This window comes from Schistocerca cancellata, chromosome 2 (assembly GCF_023864275.1).
Source record: "Schistocerca cancellata isolate TAMUIC-IGC-003103 chromosome 2, iqSchCanc2.1, whole genome shotgun sequence".
Classification (NCBI taxonomy): Eukaryota; Metazoa; Arthropoda; class Insecta; order Orthoptera; family Acrididae; genus Schistocerca; species Schistocerca cancellata.
The window spans coordinates 466,877,332-466,899,197 of record NC_064627.1 but is presented as its reverse complement, the minus strand read 5'-3'; the positions used below and the strand labels follow the sequence as shown (position 1 = coordinate 466,899,197).

Below are 21,866 nucleotides of genomic sequence, written 5' to 3'. Positions count from 1 at the left end.
ATTCATAAGAATACGAAATTACTTATCTTCAAGCTAATTGTTTTGGTACAAGCTTTTCCATAATAGTCCACTTAAGCCTCACTGCTAGTGAAGTACATGTCCCACTATGCACTCTACTCTGGTCGCTATGTGCTGCCTGAGACTGAGACTCTGATTGCGACTGCTACTGTCAGCAACTGCAAGCAACTGGACTGTGACTCAGTGACTCACTGGATGACTGACTGGGCCCTCCAGTCTGTGAGAGCGATCTAAATACTGGCGGCCGAGAGGGCATTGGCGGTGCGTTTCTAGCCTTTTTCCTGACAGGCTCACTTCCTCTGGTGTCTACTGTCGATCTCCTCTTTGGCAGTCGAAGTGCTGATGACAGCTTCCGCCAGCACATTATTTATTTCACAAACTGGTTTTCAGCCATTACACCATTGTCAGGTACAAAGATAAGTGTATTCTGCAGTGAAGTTTTGTTGGATCAAAAATTTTAAACTAGTTAATCCAAAGTGTGTCTCCCTTCCCAAAGATGAAAGATGTTAATTTTAGATTCACAAATAAAACAAAAGTGATTATTTCAGTGTAGATGTGATGTAAGATTATTTACCTAAGATAAAATGATACATTAGTTACTGAACTATATACAAATTACAATTGGTCTTCATAGGAGAAAAATCAGTGAACAATAAACTTTGATGACATGTTTCAAAGATGTAGCTAAACAAAATAGTCTTGTCTTTAATTGGTCCTATATTACAAACAGATAAGATGTACCAGTGATATCAAAGCAAGTAAGTGGAGCAGATGTGATTATACAAAGTAAAACTTTTTAATACAACAAGGGAAATTATAGTAACTGAAATAAAGAAAAATGTGGCATGGTAGTAAGAGAGGTAATTTACAAATGGCCTGGATGGGATTGTGAGCAGTAACTGTAGTTAGAGGTGGTGAGTAAGGGAACTGTTTCTGGCCATTCAATACTAAACTTGGGCTGATGAACATACGTTTATTAATTTCCATTACTTTGAGATAGTTCATCCTCCTTCCTTTATGGATGTGATGTAAAACTTCATGTTTCACCTTGTAACAATGGCCTTCTTAAAGCAGGTGGTCAGCAAGAGTAGAGTCTCCTTTTCTAAGTTTCCATCTTCTGTGGTGTCCCTTCAAGTAGATACATATTACACTGTTGGACTGACATATATAGAATCTGCCACAATTACAAGTAATTTTATATTCCACTCTTCTTGAGAGCTGGAGTACTGTTGCACAAACAGTGACCAACAGTGCTCTGCACATAAAATGATGTTTTTATGTTCCTGGATTTAAACTTCCTGGTTACATCCCATAACTAGACTTTCCAATTGTTTGTACATCCTGTCTTTGCAATGGAAATAATTCTGCATTAGGCAGGTTTGTGTAGCTAACCTTACGTCATCTGTAATAACCAGTTACCTCTAATTTAACTAGTAAGTCTGTGAGAAGGTTTAGACACCCCTGAAGAGCTATATTAGTGAATAAGTTGCTAACATCGTCTAATATTAATCCCATGTGTGAAGACAACCTCCAAATGGAATTACAAATAGCATCAAATAATAGCTACCCCCGTACCTAGATGGGTTCCGTATTGCACAAAAAACAGAAACAACAGTTGTATTCTCTTCTTTACCATGTTCTTGACCCACCACCCAAGAACAGAATAAATAGTGCACAATTTCACATCTAGGAAAAATCTCACTGGATGTAGCCAGAAAGTTGGACACTTTTCATCCAGTGGTAAAGACAGCACTCCAGGTCTCAAGAAGAGTGGAAATTATAAAATTACTTGTAATAGTGACAGATTCTATATAGGTCAGTCTAGTGGGGTAATATGTACCTACTTGAAGGAACACCACAGAAGTTGGAAACTTAGAAAAGGGGACTCTACTTTTGCTGACTACTTGCTTAAAGAAGGCCATAGTTACAAGATGAAACATGAAGTATTACATCACATGCATAAAATAAGGTAGATGAACAATCTTGAATAATGGAATTCAATAAAAATATGTCCATCAGCCCAAGCTTAGTAAGTTTGTTCTCTTACTCACCACTTCTAAATGCAGATACTACTCATAATCCCATCCAGGCCATTTGTATATAACCTCTCTTACTCACATGCCACATCTTCCTTTATTTCAATTACTATAATTTCCCTTGTTGGTCTAAAAAAATTTACTTTGTATGATAACAGTTGCTTCGCTTACATGTATATCTTATCTGTTTCTAATTTAGGAACTATTAAAGTTAGATTTTTTGTTCAGCCACACATTTGGAACTTGTTACCAAAGTTTATTGTTCAATTTATTTTTTTCTATGAATGACTGAATACTGCAGTTTGTTAATGTGGCACATTTTTTATCATAGTTAAATAATCTTAAATCACATTTATACTGAAATAATCCCTCTTTTTTTTATTCCTTATATGTATGTATGTACGTACGTATGTATGTATGCATGTATTTGTTGAACCGGGGACCTAGAAAGGACGGAGAGGCTTTGTCCCCACCGTAGCCTTCAGTGGTACACAACCCCACAACAGGCTACAGCACTCCACTCACCCCACCACCACCCCACACCGAACCCAGGGTTATTGTGTGGTTCAGCCGCCAGTGGAATTTCCTGGCAACATCTCATTCCAGACAAGTGTAAACCCAGTGTTTGCATGGTAGAGTAATTATGGTGTACGCGTAAGTGGAGACAGTGTTTGCGCAGCAATTGCCAACATAGTGTAACTGAAGCGAAATAAGGGGAATCAGCTTGCATTCACCAAGGCAGATGGAAAACCGCCTTAAAAACCATCCACAGGCTTACCAGCACACTAATCTGCTGGGAGGATTCATGCCGGGGACCGGCACGCCTTACCGCTCAGCAAGCAGTATGTTACCGGGTGGGCTGTTTTATTCCTTACTCTTACTTTAACATCTTTCATCTCTGAAAATGGAAATACTCTGTAGATGCACTAATTTAAAATCATTGGTCCAACAAAATTTCACTGCAGAACATACTTATCATTGTACCTGATGATGTTGTAACAGCCGAGAACCTGTTTGTGAAATAAATAATAAATATTTTAGACTATTACACCACTGTTGTGTGCATGTTTTCATTCACAATGTATAAAATGTTCTACTAAGAACCAATGAACAGTCAATCAGTGAAATTTCTTTTGTATTTCTTTGTTTATAGCTTTAACCATCCACAGGGAAACATTGCCATCTGTAATCCCTGTTATCGCCACTAATATGTTAGTAAGGGACCTCAGTCAGTCTTCTGAGAGTTATGTTTTGTAAATTCACCACGTTTAGCAGAAATTCTTCTTAATCAGTAATTTAATTGCTATCTTGATTCAGTGTAGCACACTTTATTATAATGAATTAGTACATAAAAAATGTTTTGTATAAGAGAACCTATGACTTTACAGTTGAAATTCATAAATGCTAGAGAAATTTAATCATCCATGATTGCTAATGCCCTGATTAGCCATTTGCTTGTTATTCAGTTGTGACAAGTTCGGCATTTTCCCTTAATTTTCGTTAACTTGTATACAGTGACTTTTTGTATGGGAAATTAATTCTCTGATATTATTTTTAGGATTACTACTGCGATCTCAGTCCCTTGCAGCAAGAACTCTATGAAGATTTTGCTCGATCAAAAGCTTTACAATCTCTCCAGGATACATTGTCCCAGGGACAATCTGCAGCCTCAGTGCAAGGAAACACCCACATCTTTCAGGTACTTGTCATTTTATTTTTGTACTATAAATTGTGTAAGTGCTGTATCATGACTTACGCTGCTATACAAGTGACCACTCACATAATAGCAGTTCATTGATTTAGATGATGATTTTGAACCAGAATATACCTGGTGTTGTAAGTAGTGAGTCATCTAATGGTTAACCTGACTATCATTTTGGCAGAAAGTAATCTGATGATGGAAACATCATTGATTAGTGTGCACCAGTTTCATAATGTGTCTTTACTCTCTCATTTTATAAAAGCCAACTTTTCATGCTGGAACAAAGTACTTTGACCACATGCTGAATGAGCAGTGCAAACATTGCCAATCTGCTTTGAATGTAATTTCATTCTAGGCGTCTCCCCCCCCCCCTCCCCCTTTCCTTTGTAGCAGTTGTAATAAAGACCATTTGTGGTAACAAGACCTGATATAACCGCTGCCAGAAAGGATAATTTGGAGCAAGGATGTGGAATACCAACTGAAATTATAGGATTGAGTTTATGACACATCCTGCAGTAAATTTTAACTTGAGTTACTGATGATAAAATGATATATGGAATGAAATCAGATTGGTTGATTATGGAAGTATGTTAAATAAAATAGTATAAAAGTGACATGACCTCTGATTGGCAATTAAGGAAAAGGAAGAAGAAATTTACTCTTACTGTTATGGTATATGATTTAAAGATGTTACATGAGTTTCACCATGTAGAAGACTGCAATTTTTATTTAGTATTCCTTGTAAATGGGACCAGGAGAAGCATAATGCCTAGCATTTGGGAAGCATTTCTTAAGCTTCATTTCCCTGTGTGCAGTGCAAACTACAATAGGCAGAAACGGTTTTGACAGAGTATGACTTTATGACTGCAGGTTTATAAACAGGGAGCCCACCACTGTAATAATGCAGCCAGAAAACATAAGTGGCATTTAGATCTTGATAGCTTCTCTTTATCACATAGTTTGAATGTGTGTGCGCACACTGTGCAGAATGATAAGAAAAGTAATGTTCACTTAGTGTAAAGACATATAATATCAGTGAAAACATGAACAAATTCTAGACACCTTTTTATGTTCAAAAACTCTTTGTTCACTTGTGAAGGTACAAATGGAAAAGAACTATGTCGAAAACTGCTTCACACTTGTTTATAATTTCTGCTGGTATTGATTGTTGGGTGGGGAAAAAAAAAGAAAAAAAAGTTGGAAAAACCTATTGCAAAGAGACACGATATTGCAGTGAGCAATGTAGTTTTGCTTAATGGAACTGTCTCATGACCAACCCAAAGAAACAAAGATTCTGTCATAACTGTTGTTAATCAAATCACGAATATATTGAATTGCCATCCTTGGAATAATACATTTTCTGAGAATTTTTCCTAGGGTATGATTTTTTTCAAAATTAGTGCCTTGAATTATGTGATTATCGTTGAAATTTATTTGTGGCACCATAATTCTTTCAGCAGAAGGTAATAATTGTAAGAAAATGATACTAAAACAGTGGATGATTTGTTGAGATTAGTTAACAAATAAAAATTAGCAGTTAACAGACTGTTGATAAATTGACTGTTTGTAGTATAACACTTGGAAAATGTCCTGATACTGGATGTGTTTCACCAGTGTTAATATTCTTGTTATAAATCTTTTGCTATTTTTAAAATGTCAGTAAATTTACTAAATTCTCCTATGTGACTATTGTTATGCTTAAAATGTTAACTGGTAACTGTACACTCTAGAGATTGTGTATGTGGATGAAAACTGGAAATGATTTGTTGAATAATCTGTCCAGGATGTACTTTACTTTTATAGCCTTTGTAGCTGCAGTAATTTAGTAGGATAGTTTTGTAATGTTATATCACCAACCTAATCAGTAGGAAATAGCATTGTTATACAACAAGAAGTGAAATGTTTTAGTAGATTGTTGATTTGCATACCATGTGATTATAAACAAAGCAGAGCAATGGAGGAAGAGTGCCATTTTATTTAGCTATTCTTTATGGTAACACACTCCTGCAATTTCTATAAAAGAGAATTGTTTCAAAAATGTGTTGAAATAGTGTAAATTCGGGAGAAATGTTGTGTTGGTGCATATCGCAGAGAAAGGCATCAAAGACATCATTTTAATACCAAGGGAAAATATAAACTACTTTTACACAAAATATAGGGAGTCAAATCATTATTGCATATATCCTTTCACTCATGATTTTATTTTGGTGTAACATGTACAATTTCAGGCTCTTCGGTATCTGCAGAATGTTTGTAATCATCCCAAGCTGGTACTCACATCTCAGCATCCACAATTTGAGAAAATAAGCAGTCGTCTGAAACAGAACAACACAAATATGGCTGACATACAACATGCTTGTAAACTCCCTGCTCTAAAGTAAGTTGGTTGTTCTGATTTTGTTTAGTTTGAACTGTTTTTGTGTAATATACTTGTCAAAAAAAATTATGTAAAAGAAATTCTAATTCTAGTTCCTTAAAATTTTGCACTTTGGACATTGTCATTGAAATTTATTTATTTTATTTTTGTAAGCTGAGATTTTAAATCTTGCTCAGATGGTAGTTTTACCAAGTCCCCTAATGTGTGCAGAACAGTGAAATAACCATTCACTCAAGAGCTCACATAATGGCCATCATATGCGATAGAAACCAGGTATATTTATTTCTCAAGTCAGAAGCACGTATATAGAAAGTACGGACAGTACAGCATAATATATTAATGAAGTAGTACTTTATTACAAAAATATATAAACTGACTTGGAATCATATTTTTCCTGGACAGTGTTTCACCACAGTAAGTGCATTGGCCATTTTGTTGGCATACATATAGGTGCGCATTTTCAGCATACTGTCTGTTTAACACAGTGGTTGCACATTGAATCTGTGTAATTTCATCTTTGCAAGATGAATGTGCACTGTGTGACATGACATTGTAGAGCATTAAGTTACTTTCAAGCAGCCTGGTCTTATGTGTGGACTAGTGGTAGTCTTTCCTCTGGTACTGGGCAGTCTTTAGAGTACTCACTCGTGACATCCCAATCCTTTAATCTTGCTCACTTAACTGATCGTATTAACACCTCAATTGCTCTCCTTGACGTCAGTTGTTGTTATGCTGGACAATGTCTGAATAGAGGATGAGCTGTAGATGATAGAGCTTAGGCCTTTTCTTTACATGCGCGCGCGCACACACACTATTCTGGCAAGGCAGTACAGTTTCTTCGGACATGGGTTCGAGATAACATCTAACATATTTCATTAAGTCCTACATCTGTAATTGAAGAATGTCAGTCTGATACATGATGCAAGTATATTCTGCCTTCAGGTAGCATAGTGCTAATTCAGAAGTTTTTACTGTGTATATTTGCATTCCTAAAATTGTTGCTGTAGTATTCTATACTATCTTGCTTTTTACATCCACTTTCTGTTTGGTTTTGACACAAAGTTTTATTAAAGGTTAGCACTAGGTACAAAGTAACACCAAGCCACGTGAGAGCTGTGCAGTGTCTTAGGTAATCTGCAAGCTCTTTGTCATCTTCTTGTTCTTGTGTCCATGAAAGGTTTCAGCTGTTTTTTTCCCCTATAGCAGGCAAAACACGAATCTAGTGATTTTGGCAGTTCCCACTCAGTACTTCTGCGTCCTGTAATAAGAGTCATTTGATAAAATTAAATTTTGAGTTTCTTCAGGTAGAGACTGTATTTGTATTCTGTACAATTGGTACTAGCACACTGCATTTCCCTGGGGAAACACCCATTGTCGCCCCCCCCCACCTCCATGTGCTCCTTTGTTGTAGAACCCTACAAGAGTCTTTCTGTCTTGAGAAGTCTCGTTAGTGGTCTCTCCTAGAGATCGGAGCCCTGTGTGATGTTGTAGGCCTATCTCAGTAGAATGCAATGATTCAGTGTAATATAAGCAGCTGAGATATCCGTAAACAATGTTCCTGTAGTCTTCCTTCACTGTAATCCATTTTCTACGTGATGAGTCATGTAGTGTCTTGAAGGTACAGCTCTTTTCTTTTTTGAAGCAAACTTCTTGCTGGTGATAAGAAATGGATGGTTCTTCATCAGTATCTGTAGTTATAACCTGTACAAGAATTTTGAAAATACATGACACAACAGGGAAGTCAGGCTGTGTAGTTTTAGGTCCCTTATGTCTTGTCTGGCCTCGGAATAGCTATGAGCTTGGATTTCTCATACATTTAGGATATTCTGGAAATATCAACAGAGTTGTGCAGCTGGAGAAGCCAGCTCTTGACAACCAGTTCCATTCTTAGCTCATTATGGTTAGATGTTTTTCCCACCTTACACTTGCACAGGAATAACACAAATAATTAATTTCATGGGCACAGTGCTTAATTATTTCTTCTGTATTTTGATAGTTATAGTTACTTTACTTTTGACAAGAACTGATGAGCAGTCCACTTATTCTCAAAGTTAGACTATGAATTTGTTTGGGAAAAATCATGGCTGAGATCTCACAACCTCCATGCTTGCTCACTACTCATAATCATGTCCAATTCTGTCATCAGTAGTACCCTTTTCTTCTTCACATAGGAGGAGAAAGAACGAATACTTAGTGCAACCCAGAATATTCTTCAGAAATTTGTTCAACTGCACTGACCTTCTCTTTTAATGAAGTAGGAAATGTAAACTAGTCTGCTGTCCTAAAATTGTATCTTCATGTGAAAAGAACCTCCTATGCCAGATAAAGCTGACAATCATCAGTCAGTACTGTTTGTTTGGAAAATGCATGCATTCCACTTTTGTGCAGTACTGCACCAGTCAGAGACTCATAGACAGAATTTCTTGGGTAAATCCACATTACCACCACTTAGTATCATAGGAAGTAGGAAGCTCTGTAATCTGGATGAGAGGCAGTTCATTAACTATGATCTAATAGAATTCTCCTTTTTTGCCATCTTGAGCTTAACCCTACATGTGATTATGACTGTTGAAATCAGCTATCAAAATTAACAATTTCCTTTTTTGAAAGTTGTTGGATGGCATGAGGGAAAGCTCGTCATTTGATGATTTATGCTCGGAAGTTACTGGATGATGCAGAATTCTGTGAAGATAATCTCAGCATCATCTTAATTGATGATCCATGTGCATAGTTAATCACATTTGTTGCTTTTGCACAAATTATGCAGGTTATTTTTGGCTTACAACAATCATTCCATGTATACTGAAATGACCATTAGGTTAGACTATGAAGAGTGCCCTTTGGCTAATCCTGATGAAAACTTGTAGAGTGGAAGGATTGGCTGGTGTTAACAGTGTCACCCGGAGACGTCCAAATATTGTAGTAACATTGTACTTGTGTATTCTCCATGTCCCCAAAAATGTATTTAAAGTTGCAAACTTTTGGAGCCAGTGACTCCTTCTTCTGGCAGAAGTGCTGAAAAGGAATGAAGACGGGTGAAGGAAAAGGACTGGTGAGGTTTAGGGAATGGGGAGAGTTCAGATAAGTCACCCAGAACCCCAGAGCAGGGGAGACTAACTGGACGGGATGAGAAGGAAAGATTCACAGAACCCTGGGTCAGAGTAAGTCTCCCCTGACCCATGGTTCGGGATGACTTTTCCGAACTCCCCCATTCCCTAAGCCTCACCAGTCTGTTTCCTTTACCCCTTTTCCTTCCCCTTCAAACCTTCTGTCAGAAGAAGGTGTCACTGGTTCCGAAAGCTTGTAAATTTAATTACCTTTATATTTGTGTTCTCCTGCCACCACTTGGTGACTAAATTTTTTGACCATCCAATTATGTTATATGTGAACGAGTGCATCACTTAGTAAAAAACATGATTTGCATCAAATTTAAAATTCAATTGAGAAAACTGTAATATACAAGTACACTCAATGGTTAACCAGTACTTTCCTTGAGGTGGTGAAATTCCTAGTACAAGCCAGAGGAAAAATTTAAAAGTTGAGAAACCCAACATCCCACATACATACGATCTTTCAACCCTTGAACACTATTTCTCCCAAGCCCATCAAAAAGTCTCTGTAAAACCTTGTTTGTTTTCCACACTGTGCACTGTTATTTTCCTTGCCTTCCTAGTCTCCGTAACATACTTGTGAAATTGTGAGATTCTCAGATCATTGTTCACTACACTAAAGTCCTTACCCCTGCAATAATTCCCACTGTAAAACCTGTCACATGTACCAACCCACCACCACTTACTCCAGCCCCACCACTAATAAACTGTACAACATAAAAGGCAGAGTAACATACAAAACCACATGTTTTTTACCATCTATCACATGGGGTCCAAGTGCCTTACCTCTCCCTTCTGACATTCCCCAATCTATGTCTCTCTTCCCCTAACAAAAGAACATAAAGTTCTGAAAGCAAGGTATAATTTGTTTCTACTGTTAACTATTTGTTAAGGCAAATACTTGAAAACATGATGTTACAAAGTCTGAAAGTGCTTTTTGGTGCAAATGAGACAAGTAATCATAAAAGATGATGAGTAACATTCTGAACTTGTGTGACATGTCCAGGAAGCTCTAATTACAGTAAAAGCTGCCCTTTTTGGGTATCATATCATCATATTATTACTACTAGTGATAGATCGCTGGAGCAGAAAGCTATTTGTGCCATATGTGTCAAAGACCTACTGTCACATATAATATTTGACTTAATTTTATTATTCTCCACTTTTGTTGTACATGTATTAATTACAAAGGAACAAACTGGCTTTAGGCACATACTAAATTGTCAGAGAAATTTATCAGATTTCTTTTATAAAGTTAGAGCTCAGTCCTAACTTTTATAAAATATTTGTTGAAGAGCTTTGACAGTATAATATGGGTCTTACACATGTTCATGTGCATGACAATCAAACACTTGCGAGTTATGAGCAGAGCTGATATAGAACAAGCTAATGATTTTGAATTTTCACTTTGCTTGTGATTACTCAATTGTCTTAATATTTTTTGACTATGTTCTGACAAAATCTGTACTAACAGCTGTGAAGAGATAAGAAACTGATTCATTCAGTGTTAGTATTGTGAAGAAATTAGTCTTCATCAGGACAGTGAGGAATACACAATTGAAATGAGTGTTGGACAAAAGGATTCTGTATAACCAAAATTGTAATTTGCCACCCTAGAGAAACTTAAAATCCTCAAACTGGAAAGATGTATCCAGAATGCATGTTAATGGCACAAAGACAGTTTTTATTTACTGATTCCTTCTATTTGTACTTCTTGATTTCTTCCAAGTTGCTCACTTCCTGCAAAGATCTTAACAGTGTGTTAGCACAGACATCCCTACATTTAGCTCATAACACCCTGTTGCCTTTTGCCAACAGATGGTAGAGTAGTACACTTTTACCTGCAAAACTTCAACTGTCAAGTATGTTGTTGGTCTCTTGGCTTGAGATAACAATAGAGTTGGTGTAAAAGTGGGGCTGAAAACCATACTTATAACTAAAACACTGAAGAGAACTCTCCCCCCCCCCCCCCCTCCCCGAAGATGACAAGACGACAAAGGATACAAATAGAAAGGTAAAAATGGCCTGGCGTGTTTTTTTTTTTTAACTAAATATGATCTTCAGAATAGAACCTTCCATGTGTCTGAAAAAGGTGTGTCTCGCCGTCTTTGACTTAGTATAGCGAGACATTGATTTGTAAATGCAAAAACAGCTTCAATAATTGAGTGTTCCATAGTGAGCAATGGAGTGATGCATGTTGTGAATTGCTAGGAATGACAGGAAAACAAACAGTTCAATCAGGTAACCCATTGGACTGCAAAAAGTAATTATGATCATAGTGAAAATGAAATGGAGGTTGGAGGGCAGGGGATGTTATTGAATTATTAATTGCTTAATACAACTTTGTGATTAACCTGCTTACCAAACACATACATTAACATCCCATGTACTTTGTGTCTACCCCTTTATCTACGAGGGGTGTTCAATAAGTAATACAACACTTTTTTTTCTGAAAGCAGGTTGGTTTTATTCAGAAGCCCAATACACCATATTATTTCCAACAATTTTGGCTACAAAACTATTTTTCATCATAATCTCCATTCAGTGCAACAGCCATATGCCATCTTGAAGGAAGGCCTGTTCAACATCAGAGCCATCTTGCTGCATCAGTAACCTCCCCATCTTCCATGCACTGCTTGTTGCAGAGTCCATCCTTCAGTGGGCCAGACAGATGGAAGTTGAAAGGTGCAAGATCTGGGATGTAGGGTGAATGAGGGAGAACAGTCCAGTGTAGTTTTGTGATCTCCTCTCGGGTGCACAGACTTGTGTGGGGCCTTCCATTGTTTTGGAGGAGGAGAAGTTCTTTTGAATTTGTTGTGGTAAACACACTGAAGTTGTTTCTGCACTTTTCCTGAGGGTAGCACAATACGCTTCAGAGTTGATTGTAGCACCATGATGGAGGACATCAAACAGAATAACGCCTTCAGACTTCCAGAAGACCATCACCTTGTCTTAACTGACTGAGGATGTACCTTTGAACTTTTTCTTCAGAAGAGGAGTGGTGTGGTACAAGTCTGTGGATTGCCATTCTGTTTTCAGTTGAAGTGATAAACCCATGTTTTATCACCTGTGACAATGTTGTCTGACAAAAAATTGTCACAATCAGTCTCGCGCAAGCAATTCCACGCAGATGGTCCTTCATTGCTCTCTATGGTCTTCTGTTAGGCAGCAAGGAAAGCAGCAGGCACTCATCTTTTAGTACCTCAACTGGTGGATGAATGTGTCAGCACTACCAACAGAGATGTCAGTTGAGCAGTGAGGTGTTTGATTGTTGTTGTAACTGCGACCGGGACAGTCGTGGGGTTGAAAAGACAAAGAGTGCGGCGGGACCCACAGAGAGGCCCACTAACAACAACACAATGGGAGAGGATGGACATGACCAACGAAGGACAGAATGAACAACAACAAGATCGAACAATGGAGTCACAAGGCAACCTAACAAACACGTCCACTCGTACACAGAACAAGTAAGTAAGCGGTCTAACGCGAGGCGATGTGTCAACAGACGTACGCGAGATTAGAGTAGCTGGCTGAGCGAGAGGCAGGCGCTTAAGTATGCTGTTGGGGGTGCTGCTATTAGCCACTGGAACCACGTGTTCTACTGTGGTGCCCTCTAAAAGCAGGAGGCACGCGCCGCCACAGCTTACAGGTCGATGGTGGAGAGACCTCTAGGAGTCTTCGACATCCATGACGTCTGGCGCGGATTCAAATTCTGCAGTGCGCGGTACCAGAATTGTGATCTGTCGAACTTGAATGAATGTGTCTGCACGCTCCAACACTGCAAGAGTCACAGTTGTGTGCAACCGGCTTACGGCAGATCGGACAGGTTTGCACAACATTGTTTCAATGATGACAGACATCTCGTCCAATGACTCACTGTGCTTTTGTTCAGTGCAGGGTCCCTGTAGATAATCTGCAGGTGCCTGTGACTATCTGTGATGCTATGGTTTTCTGCCAAAAAAATTCAACCACAGCTCTCTGCTTGGAACGCCACTTCCATTACAGGCTACATTTTGATTGCATATAACACTGTCACCTATCAGAACCTCTTGAAACTATAGAGGCTGAAAAGGAAATATTCCACAATGTCCCACATAAATTCCTCATTTATCTCAAGTGTAATTGGCGGAGGAAAAAAAAGTGTTGCATTACTTATTGAACGCCTCTTGTACTAGATTTGTGCACCATGTGTTTGCTTAAAACTAATGTAAATGATATATTCCCATAAAGAACTGTTATTGCAGTTTTCTGTCTTTTTGTTAATAGGATATTAAAGTATTATATCTATTGAGCTAAATTCTTCATATGCCATAAGTAAGGCCTGGATTAATACCAAATACGTATTTTCCTTTCAGTAGTTTTCATTCTTTTTGTAGTTTTCTACATAAAACATGACATTTGGAGTCTGAAAATGTAACTTTCACTTTCCAAATTTCAATGTTTAGTATATTTTTTCCCATATTTCAAAGTTTAGTCCAGATTTTTATATCAAAATTGCATAAATCCATATTTTCAATACATGTTGTATAAAACTGATCTTTTTCAAGTGTAACAGCATTAAAAAAATTCATTAAACAGCACTTCAAAGTGCGATTCCTGGCCTCAGAATGGACAAGCTGAAAACACAGATAGCACCATCTGAAGCAGCCTAGTCTTTCATATGGCCTGCAAGCCTCTTAGTGTTGCTTCCCAGGGATTATGGGAAGAAGGAAAGAAGCAAAATCTCTTCCAGGGAGTGGAGTATTGAAATGATGTCTTCGGAATCGTGAGGAGAGGGGAGCAGTTTTTGACATGCTGTCCACTGCTGTCAGCATAATCCTTACCTACCAGTTATCTCCTGTAGTGAAAACGTCTTTCCATGAACATGCTATTACCAAATGTCGTACTTGTTTGTAGTGATAAACATGATATTAAATTAAGGCAGCTAAAATGCAATTTCTTTTGACGGCAAAGGCTGTCGGTACCTTCGACGTTCATGAAATCTACCAGTCGAAACTGAGGTGCAAGGGCTCTCTAAGAAGTTTACAGACAGTACCGCATTATGCCACCTTTGTCGTAGATATGTTACATGATGTCTGTTCCTCCACATTTTCTTTTTCGTCATTGAGTTGTGTTTCGCGTGGAAGGCAAGACAATTAGTCCTTACAGTCAAGTAAGCTGATTCATGCCAATGATGAGAACAATAAAACTGCAGCATTAAACGTTTCCTCATTGTTATACTCGAGTGTTTTGTTCAGTGTACCTTATGGGCACCTTCAGAAGTAGTGCACTAGCTGTATGTGTAACATCACACCTGTGTCATTCACTGTTGATAATTACGAGGTTTGCACTATATGTCATTGTGTTATTTACTCATCTATGTTCTTTCAAGTATGAAAGTTGTGTTTCTCAGTGTGTGTGTGTGTGTGTGTGTGTGTGTGTGTGTGTGTGTGTGTGGTTTTTTATATATACATAAAAATGAAGAAGGATAAGCAGCTCTTGTGTTTCTAATTGCAAAAATATATTGAAGATTTCCCAAACCAATCTTCCCTTGAGTGCAGATGGTAAAGTATTGTTTTGTAGCACTTATGGAAAATTGAGCAACGGTTTCTAATATCACAGCACATATCTACCACAAAACTTAAGCACAGATATACCTTCATGGACATTAAATAACACATTGTTTAAAGGCTTCCTGGAGACATATTCAGGCAAACATGTTCCTGACAAATCTATACTTAGAAAAAATATGTCAGCAGCATTTACGAGGATTATTTGGCGGCGATTCGAGATGTAATTCAGGATGGTCCTATATGGGTCGCCATCAGCGGGACTTCAGGATGGTCCTATATGGTTCGCCATCAGCGGGACAATGGACACCCAATGGCAATGCACTGGCAGTATGGTAATTGGAGGACTATTTGAAGATAAATTGACCAAATCCTTTCTGTTGGCTTGTGAAGAACTTCCTAAATGCAACCACCAAACATCAACAGAGTTCTTTAATGATGTTGTGAGTGTTTTATGGCCTAATGGCATAAAATACAAACAGGTTTTTCTTGTTAGTAACTGATGATGCTCCTTATATGGTAAAAGTTGCAGATGTCCTGAAATTTTTATATACTAAACTGATCCCAGTAACATGCTTGGCACACAGAATAAATAGATTAGCTGAATGCATAAGGGTAAATTACACAGATGTTGAAGTTTAATATCAAACATTAAAAAGAATATTTTTGAAATCTCCCAGTAGGATCACAAATTTTCAAGAGATGTATCCGGATATTATTTTGCCACTGGAACCAGTACTGATACATCAAGGTACAGGGCTAGAAGTGGCTGAATATTGCATTGAGCATTTCAGTGACATTAAAACAACTATTTTTCAATTTGAAGAGGGGTCTGCTAGTATTTTGAGTGCAAAAAAACCTTTTGAAAATGATACTCTACGGAGTGATGTGGTGCACCAAAAGCAATTATTGTTTTTTAACACAGATTAAGGCACTTGGAAACCCTTCATCATCATTGAAAGACAATGTAAAGATTATCAAAGGCACAAAAATAAAAATTAGTGAAGCAGAAGAATCCATTGCTGAGTTGCTAAAGCAAAAATTGAATTATGTACTTAAGAAAAATAAAGGTTTTAATCTGCTGATAAAAATTTAACAGTGTGCTGTGCAGAAGAATAGATGACGTACTTGAGTCCCACACGCACTTCCAGAATTTTGCAAATTTAAGTTTGCGCCAATCGCATCCTGCGATATTGAGAATTCTTTCAATCAGTTCAAAGCAGTGTTCCGTTTAAACAGAAATAGTTTAAATTTTGAAAATTTAAAAAGCATGTGATTGTGTATTGTAACAATACAAATAATGCCAGTGAGACCGAAGAAGTATAAAATTGTTTGTTTTTGGAATAATAAAGTGTGGTTTATTTGAAAATAGAAGTTTTTCGTCTCCATATTGTATAGTTTTAGTCCCATATTCCATGCACATAATTTTGTAATTTTTAATACATATTTATCCGAACCCTAGTCATAAGCTAAAATTTCATCTCTTATTGTTAAATTTACTATGTGCCATATAGTATAAAAGCAGACATAATGTGAAACAACAAATTGTTTACAACAATAAAGTATTGACTATCATATTTAAAGAAATGTGTGACAGTTAAAAAAACATGTTTGCAGGCAATTGTTGTTGGACTGTGGAATAGGATTGGCACCAGGTGGACCAGCCACAGATCTTGTGGTTAATCAACATCGTGCACTTATTTTCTGTCAGCTGAAAGCTATGCTGGATATCTTGGAAAATGACTTGTTTACGTAAGTTACAAAATAATGTTCTTTATCAAATTTATTTTTGTTGCTTATTAATTTTTGTTGCCAGAATGTCCGCTAAAGAAAAGAAAAGTATTTTGCTGTCACAGTACCAAGTAACTGACAACTGAATTAGAGATTAAGTTTCTCACTCTGAGATATGTCTCTCAGAGTGTGGACCAAGCAAGAATGTGGGGCATTATTGTGAGATATACAAGTTTTGTTTGATCTCTCTCACCTGCCAACCCCTTTCCTTCTGTTGAATTTCATATGATTTCATGGTATACAGTTATAAATCCACCACAAGAATTGACAGAAACTCCTAACCATAGTCTAGTAACTCCTGAGTTTCCTCCTGTTTCTGTGACCATTAATCAATTCTTTCATTTGTGCTACTTCTTTTGAATGACATACTTTCGTCCAGAGCTGTCTTAATACCAGCTATTGTAAGTGAGGTATCGACTTGAAAGGGGGAAACATAATACGTTAAAAGTACAAACAATGAACTCATTTTATAACTTACACTTATGTTCTTCAGCTGTGTGAATCTGCGAATCCACACTGCTGCTACACATTTTCTAACACCAACTACCCACCTTCCATTTGGCCATCATCACACACAGCACAAGGTTTTCGGTATTCTCTCACTCTCTTCGTGCAAATTATTACTCCTAGAGAAAAAATTAATGTGGTCTTTTTTGTATGAAATTTAATGTAGTTCAATTTTGTACTGTGATACACTTTCACTAGAGGTCACTGTTTTAGAGTTTTTATATATATAAAGTGGCCATCAAATGCATCCCCCACCCCACACTCATTCGCCACGAGTCAGGATTTTTAATATGTTGTTCATGCCACTCCCTCCAACCACTGTACAAAAATTTATGACTACATGAATTATTCCCCCTATTCGACCTCTTTTGGTCTTCATTGGCTGGACCCTTGCACCACCGGCTTGGTTGTGCAGTTACAGATTGAACAACTGATGTTTGTAAAAATTTTACCTCACAGTTCTGTGAATTTTAACAGCACAGAGTTATCGATTAAATTGATTTGTTTGTCTGGCCTTCATGCAACAAAACTACTGTGTTTGTAAGGGTTAAGTTCAGATTGAATTGTACATGTAATTAGTTTTTGCGTAACATTTGCAAAAGTCATTTTTTCTCTCATTGTCCTCGCAGGAAAGTTTAAATTGATAATGTTAATGAAATAGCTGACTAATCCAGTGACCTAATAGTCCAGTCGATTATGGGAAATAATTTGTGTAATCACAAATGTTTGTACAGTGGTAATAAGGAGTGTCATGACTAACATACTAAAAATTGTGGCTGGTAGGGCTGAATGACAGGAGGAATTGCATCGTGTACCTATGAGTTGCATTTGTATGTTGTCTATCTTCAAAGTAGGCTTTGTTGGCTGAAAGCTCACTTTCTGAGAGCCTTTTTTGTTTTGCGTATCTGCAGCTCAGTATCTCCCTGTGTGGTGAGTAGCAACTATTGTTTTCTTAATACTGTTCTAATAGTGCTTTGTTGTAAGAAATTTCTTCATTGTATTCTCTTAAGAAATCCTCGCAAATTCAAGCCACTATGCTAAAAGCATCCTCCGGTACGTTCATTGCACAAATTACACAGAATCAATTCATTTGCTTCATTGAATCCTTTTGCTATATTTAAACATGTATACCATTCATTGTCATTTTAAGCAATACAGTGAGCATGATGTGCTTGAGTAAATGTGCTGTAAACAGTTCCATTATAAGTTCTGACATCTTCAAATGATTTAGGACCACAAACATGAAATGATACCAAACGTAAATGAAAAAGTTCTACAACCCTTTGAGACACTACATACTTGCATGTAATAATGTTATTGCCACATATACTCTCATCTTCCTTTATTATTATTATTATTAGTAGTAGTATTATTATTATTATTAAGGTGGACATTCACCTATGGATCAGTTTTATTTAATGCAAAGAATGTTGATAATTTTTTTCTCCATGTTTTCAACTGCATCTCATTCTTGTCTTATTCTGAAGTAAACATATCGCGTCTGTGTTAAATGAATAACATAATAGTGTGCAACTGAAAAAGGATTGGAAAGTCACATTTGATCCGACACAATGGCCATTCACAAAACTGCTCGCTTCATCAATATGAACTACTTCATTCCCATGTTTTCCTTCATTGCCTACTTCTATAGTTGCACTTTTGTGTCCTTTATAAATGTATTTAACATTTTTAACTGTAATGCAAACTTCAACATTCAAACTGCAATCAAATTTAGCTAGTAAATATAGTACAACGTAACGATTGTCAAGTGATTGTCCTCAAATATTAACACCAATACCATTATCATGCCATCCATACAATGGATCTCAATTAACTGATTTTCATGTGATTTTACAGAAATCTTTAGGATTTTTTTAATTTGCCAGCTCTCATACATACAGAATTTTGATTAACTGCACCACATGGTCCATGCATCATGGGTTTTGTGACATATTCGGTGTGTGTGTTCAAATATCTTGAATTTCTGCACATACAACTTGATATCATAAATGTCTGCTATTTTATAGATTTCACATGAAGTGAGTAAAATGTAGGCATGTGGCAACCATTTTTTTAAATTCATTTGTCTAAATGATTGACTGAGCTTCACCAAAAATATTTTTTGTTGTACTGAATCAGTGAATTCATTTAATTTAGCATTGATTACTCTCACAATAATTTCTGGGCAGAAATTAACAGATTCATCTGATCAATGTCGTTAATAGTTTCTGGCCAACTTCGATTGCAAGTCATTGTAACAAATAATTAAGTTTTCCCAAATTGTTGAACACTGGACATTGCACCCAAATAGTTTTGGTACATATTTCTTGGCGAACCATTAAATGAAGAAGCCAAAACAACTCTTCCTATATTTACAGTATCATTGAGGTTAAGCCATAGTTGATCACATAAGTTATTTTAAATACCTGACCTAAAAGCAGATTGATTTTGTGTTATGAAATGAAGTCACATATCTGCAACACCTACATACAAGTCAACAATCCACTGCAAAAATAATTTGTATGAATTGTGTAGAAGGTTGAAATCATCTGTCATTGAAAGGCAGTTGCATTCATGTTGCAACGTAGTACTGTCAAAATTTTGTCGAATTATCGTCAGTGCACAATTGCATTATCATTATGAATGTCCACATTCTTATTACTTCCTCTACACAAAAATTATGTCTGTCTAGCTCTGCAACTTTCCCTCTGACTGATCAGCATTCACAAATTTACCCATACAAAATAGTAAGCGAAATAACGTTGCCAGTATTCAGTGTTATTTACAGACTTTGTTACTACAATATTTTGATTTCCACTGCTGACATCATAATCGACCTAGCAGTTGTCACATTTAGCTGCCTAGTATGTGAGTATTACTGCAAATGAACCATGTAAACATGAACCTCCCTAGAATGTGATTTTGCAGATTGTTGTTACTTTCATGTGTCATTTCTACCATAGCACCTGATAAGTATGCATGGTGGAAGTTGGTAATACTTCCATTTTGATGTTAACATATTGGAGATTTTAATGGTGATACAGAAGGTATCATCAGAGGTATGAATACAAAAGCCTCTACTTCCTTTTACCACTCTTAATGGTTACATATGCACGATTTTTGTACACATTAATGACAATGTACCTTTCAAATTATAGAAATTTCATTGGACTCCTTGTATAATTAATATTAACAATTGGTGCTTCAATAATCAAATAAATTTAATCATTATAGGGAAAGGATTGGCTGTGTTAGTTGATGTTAATTCCAGGAGTGTGGCAGAATGTCGGAGAGCAAGTTCCCTTCTCTTGTGTTTGAGGAAACTAGTTCTGGGTGGCCTATGTGGTATAGCAGCCACTCTGGTATCTTGAGGCTGCAGTCCCATCTTTCCAACCATCACTTATTAAGTTTCAAACTGATGAATACTTGGCTCTTACCCACCTTCTTGACTATACATTTCCTCTGTCAGTTCAATCCCATCTTTTCACCAGTTGCTTATTAAATTTCAAACTGATCAGTACTTCGCCCTTACCCGCCTTCTTGGCTATACATTTCTGCTGTAAGCTGTCACATCCAGTGACTCCTGTTTCAGTTCAAAATCCTCCACCTTTCAACCTCTAAATATTTAGGCACACTCAGCGAAACTTTAAATTTTATTTTTGTGGGGTTCATGGCCTCAACATGTTTTGAGAATGAAGACATGGTCCAAGTAGGCTGTATTCTTTTTATTATCTGTGCAATCAGTTAGTTTCAACCTTGTGTCATTTTCAAGCATAAAGTTTAAGCTTCCAGCTTAATTCTGCATTCTAATACATTGCTGGTAGATGTGGACACTTTTTGTGCCACATATGAACAGAAGTAAGATGTATTCCTGTCCACATGTACAAGCAATGTAAAATGATGCTGGAAGCTTAAGTTACATGCTTGAAAATGACCCAAGGTAGAAACTGGCCGATCACACAGATAGTAATAAGAATACAGCCTATTTGGACCATGTTTCTCAGTACAATTCTCATTGAAGCCATCTGGAATCTTGAACAAACCAACCTCATACCTCCTGAGGAAGCTATAAACAACATTGTTTAACTTCGTTCCATCCCAAACAGTTTAACTAATATAAAATTTTTGATTTTCAGCTGTTTCTTCTGCAATGATGATGGGAGTGACCCACATTGAAATGTCATTCTATTTCAGCAAACTCACCCAGTTAGAAATGCAGAACTTTGTTACCTGAGTAGTGATGGTACTCTCACCACCTCCTGCACCATCATTCAAATAATCCCCCAACAGCTCCCTTCTGAGCCAACAAACCCAGCTTTCACAATCTTTTTGAACCTTCCACGTCCAACACATCTCTAACCCAAGTCTAACCAGAGTTTAAATCACATACACCCAGCCACCATTCAGTCTTAAACCTCTCATCCAGATCTCTTCTGTCCAGAGACATCCTGTCAGTTGAAAGGCCTGATCTTTGTTCACCGAGCAGGGTAGCTCAGTGGTTACCACAAGGGACTCGCATTCATGAAGACAGCTATTCAAAACCTGCATCTGGCCATCCTGATATAGGTTTCCTGTGATTTTCCTAAATCACTTTGGCAAATGCTGGGATGGTTCCTTCGAAAGGGGACAGCCACTTTCCTTCCCCAATCTGGGCTTGTGCTCCATCTCTAATGACCTTGTTGTCAACAGGACATTAAACACCAATCTCCTCCTCCTTCATTCCCCCACCTGTACTCAATAAGTCTGCCATAGGTAAGGATTTCCTCTGATCTGCTT

General features: G+C 37.2%; 1 protein-coding gene across 1 annotated transcript in view; it reads left to right on the top strand.

Annotated features, from left to right (window-relative positions):
* Positions 1-21,866, top strand: part of LOC126161983 (TATA-binding protein-associated factor 172) — a 300,940-nt gene that overhangs the window by 227,105 nt on the left and 51,969 nt on the right. The window contains exons 30-32 of the mRNA XM_049918182.1: positions 3,613-3,753; positions 5,985-6,133; positions 16,410-16,544. Coding sequence (XP_049774139.1) covers positions 3,613-3,753; positions 5,985-6,133; positions 16,410-16,544 — 425 coding nt within the window. The remainder of the gene's footprint in view (positions 1-3,612; positions 3,754-5,984; positions 6,134-16,409; positions 16,545-21,866) is intronic.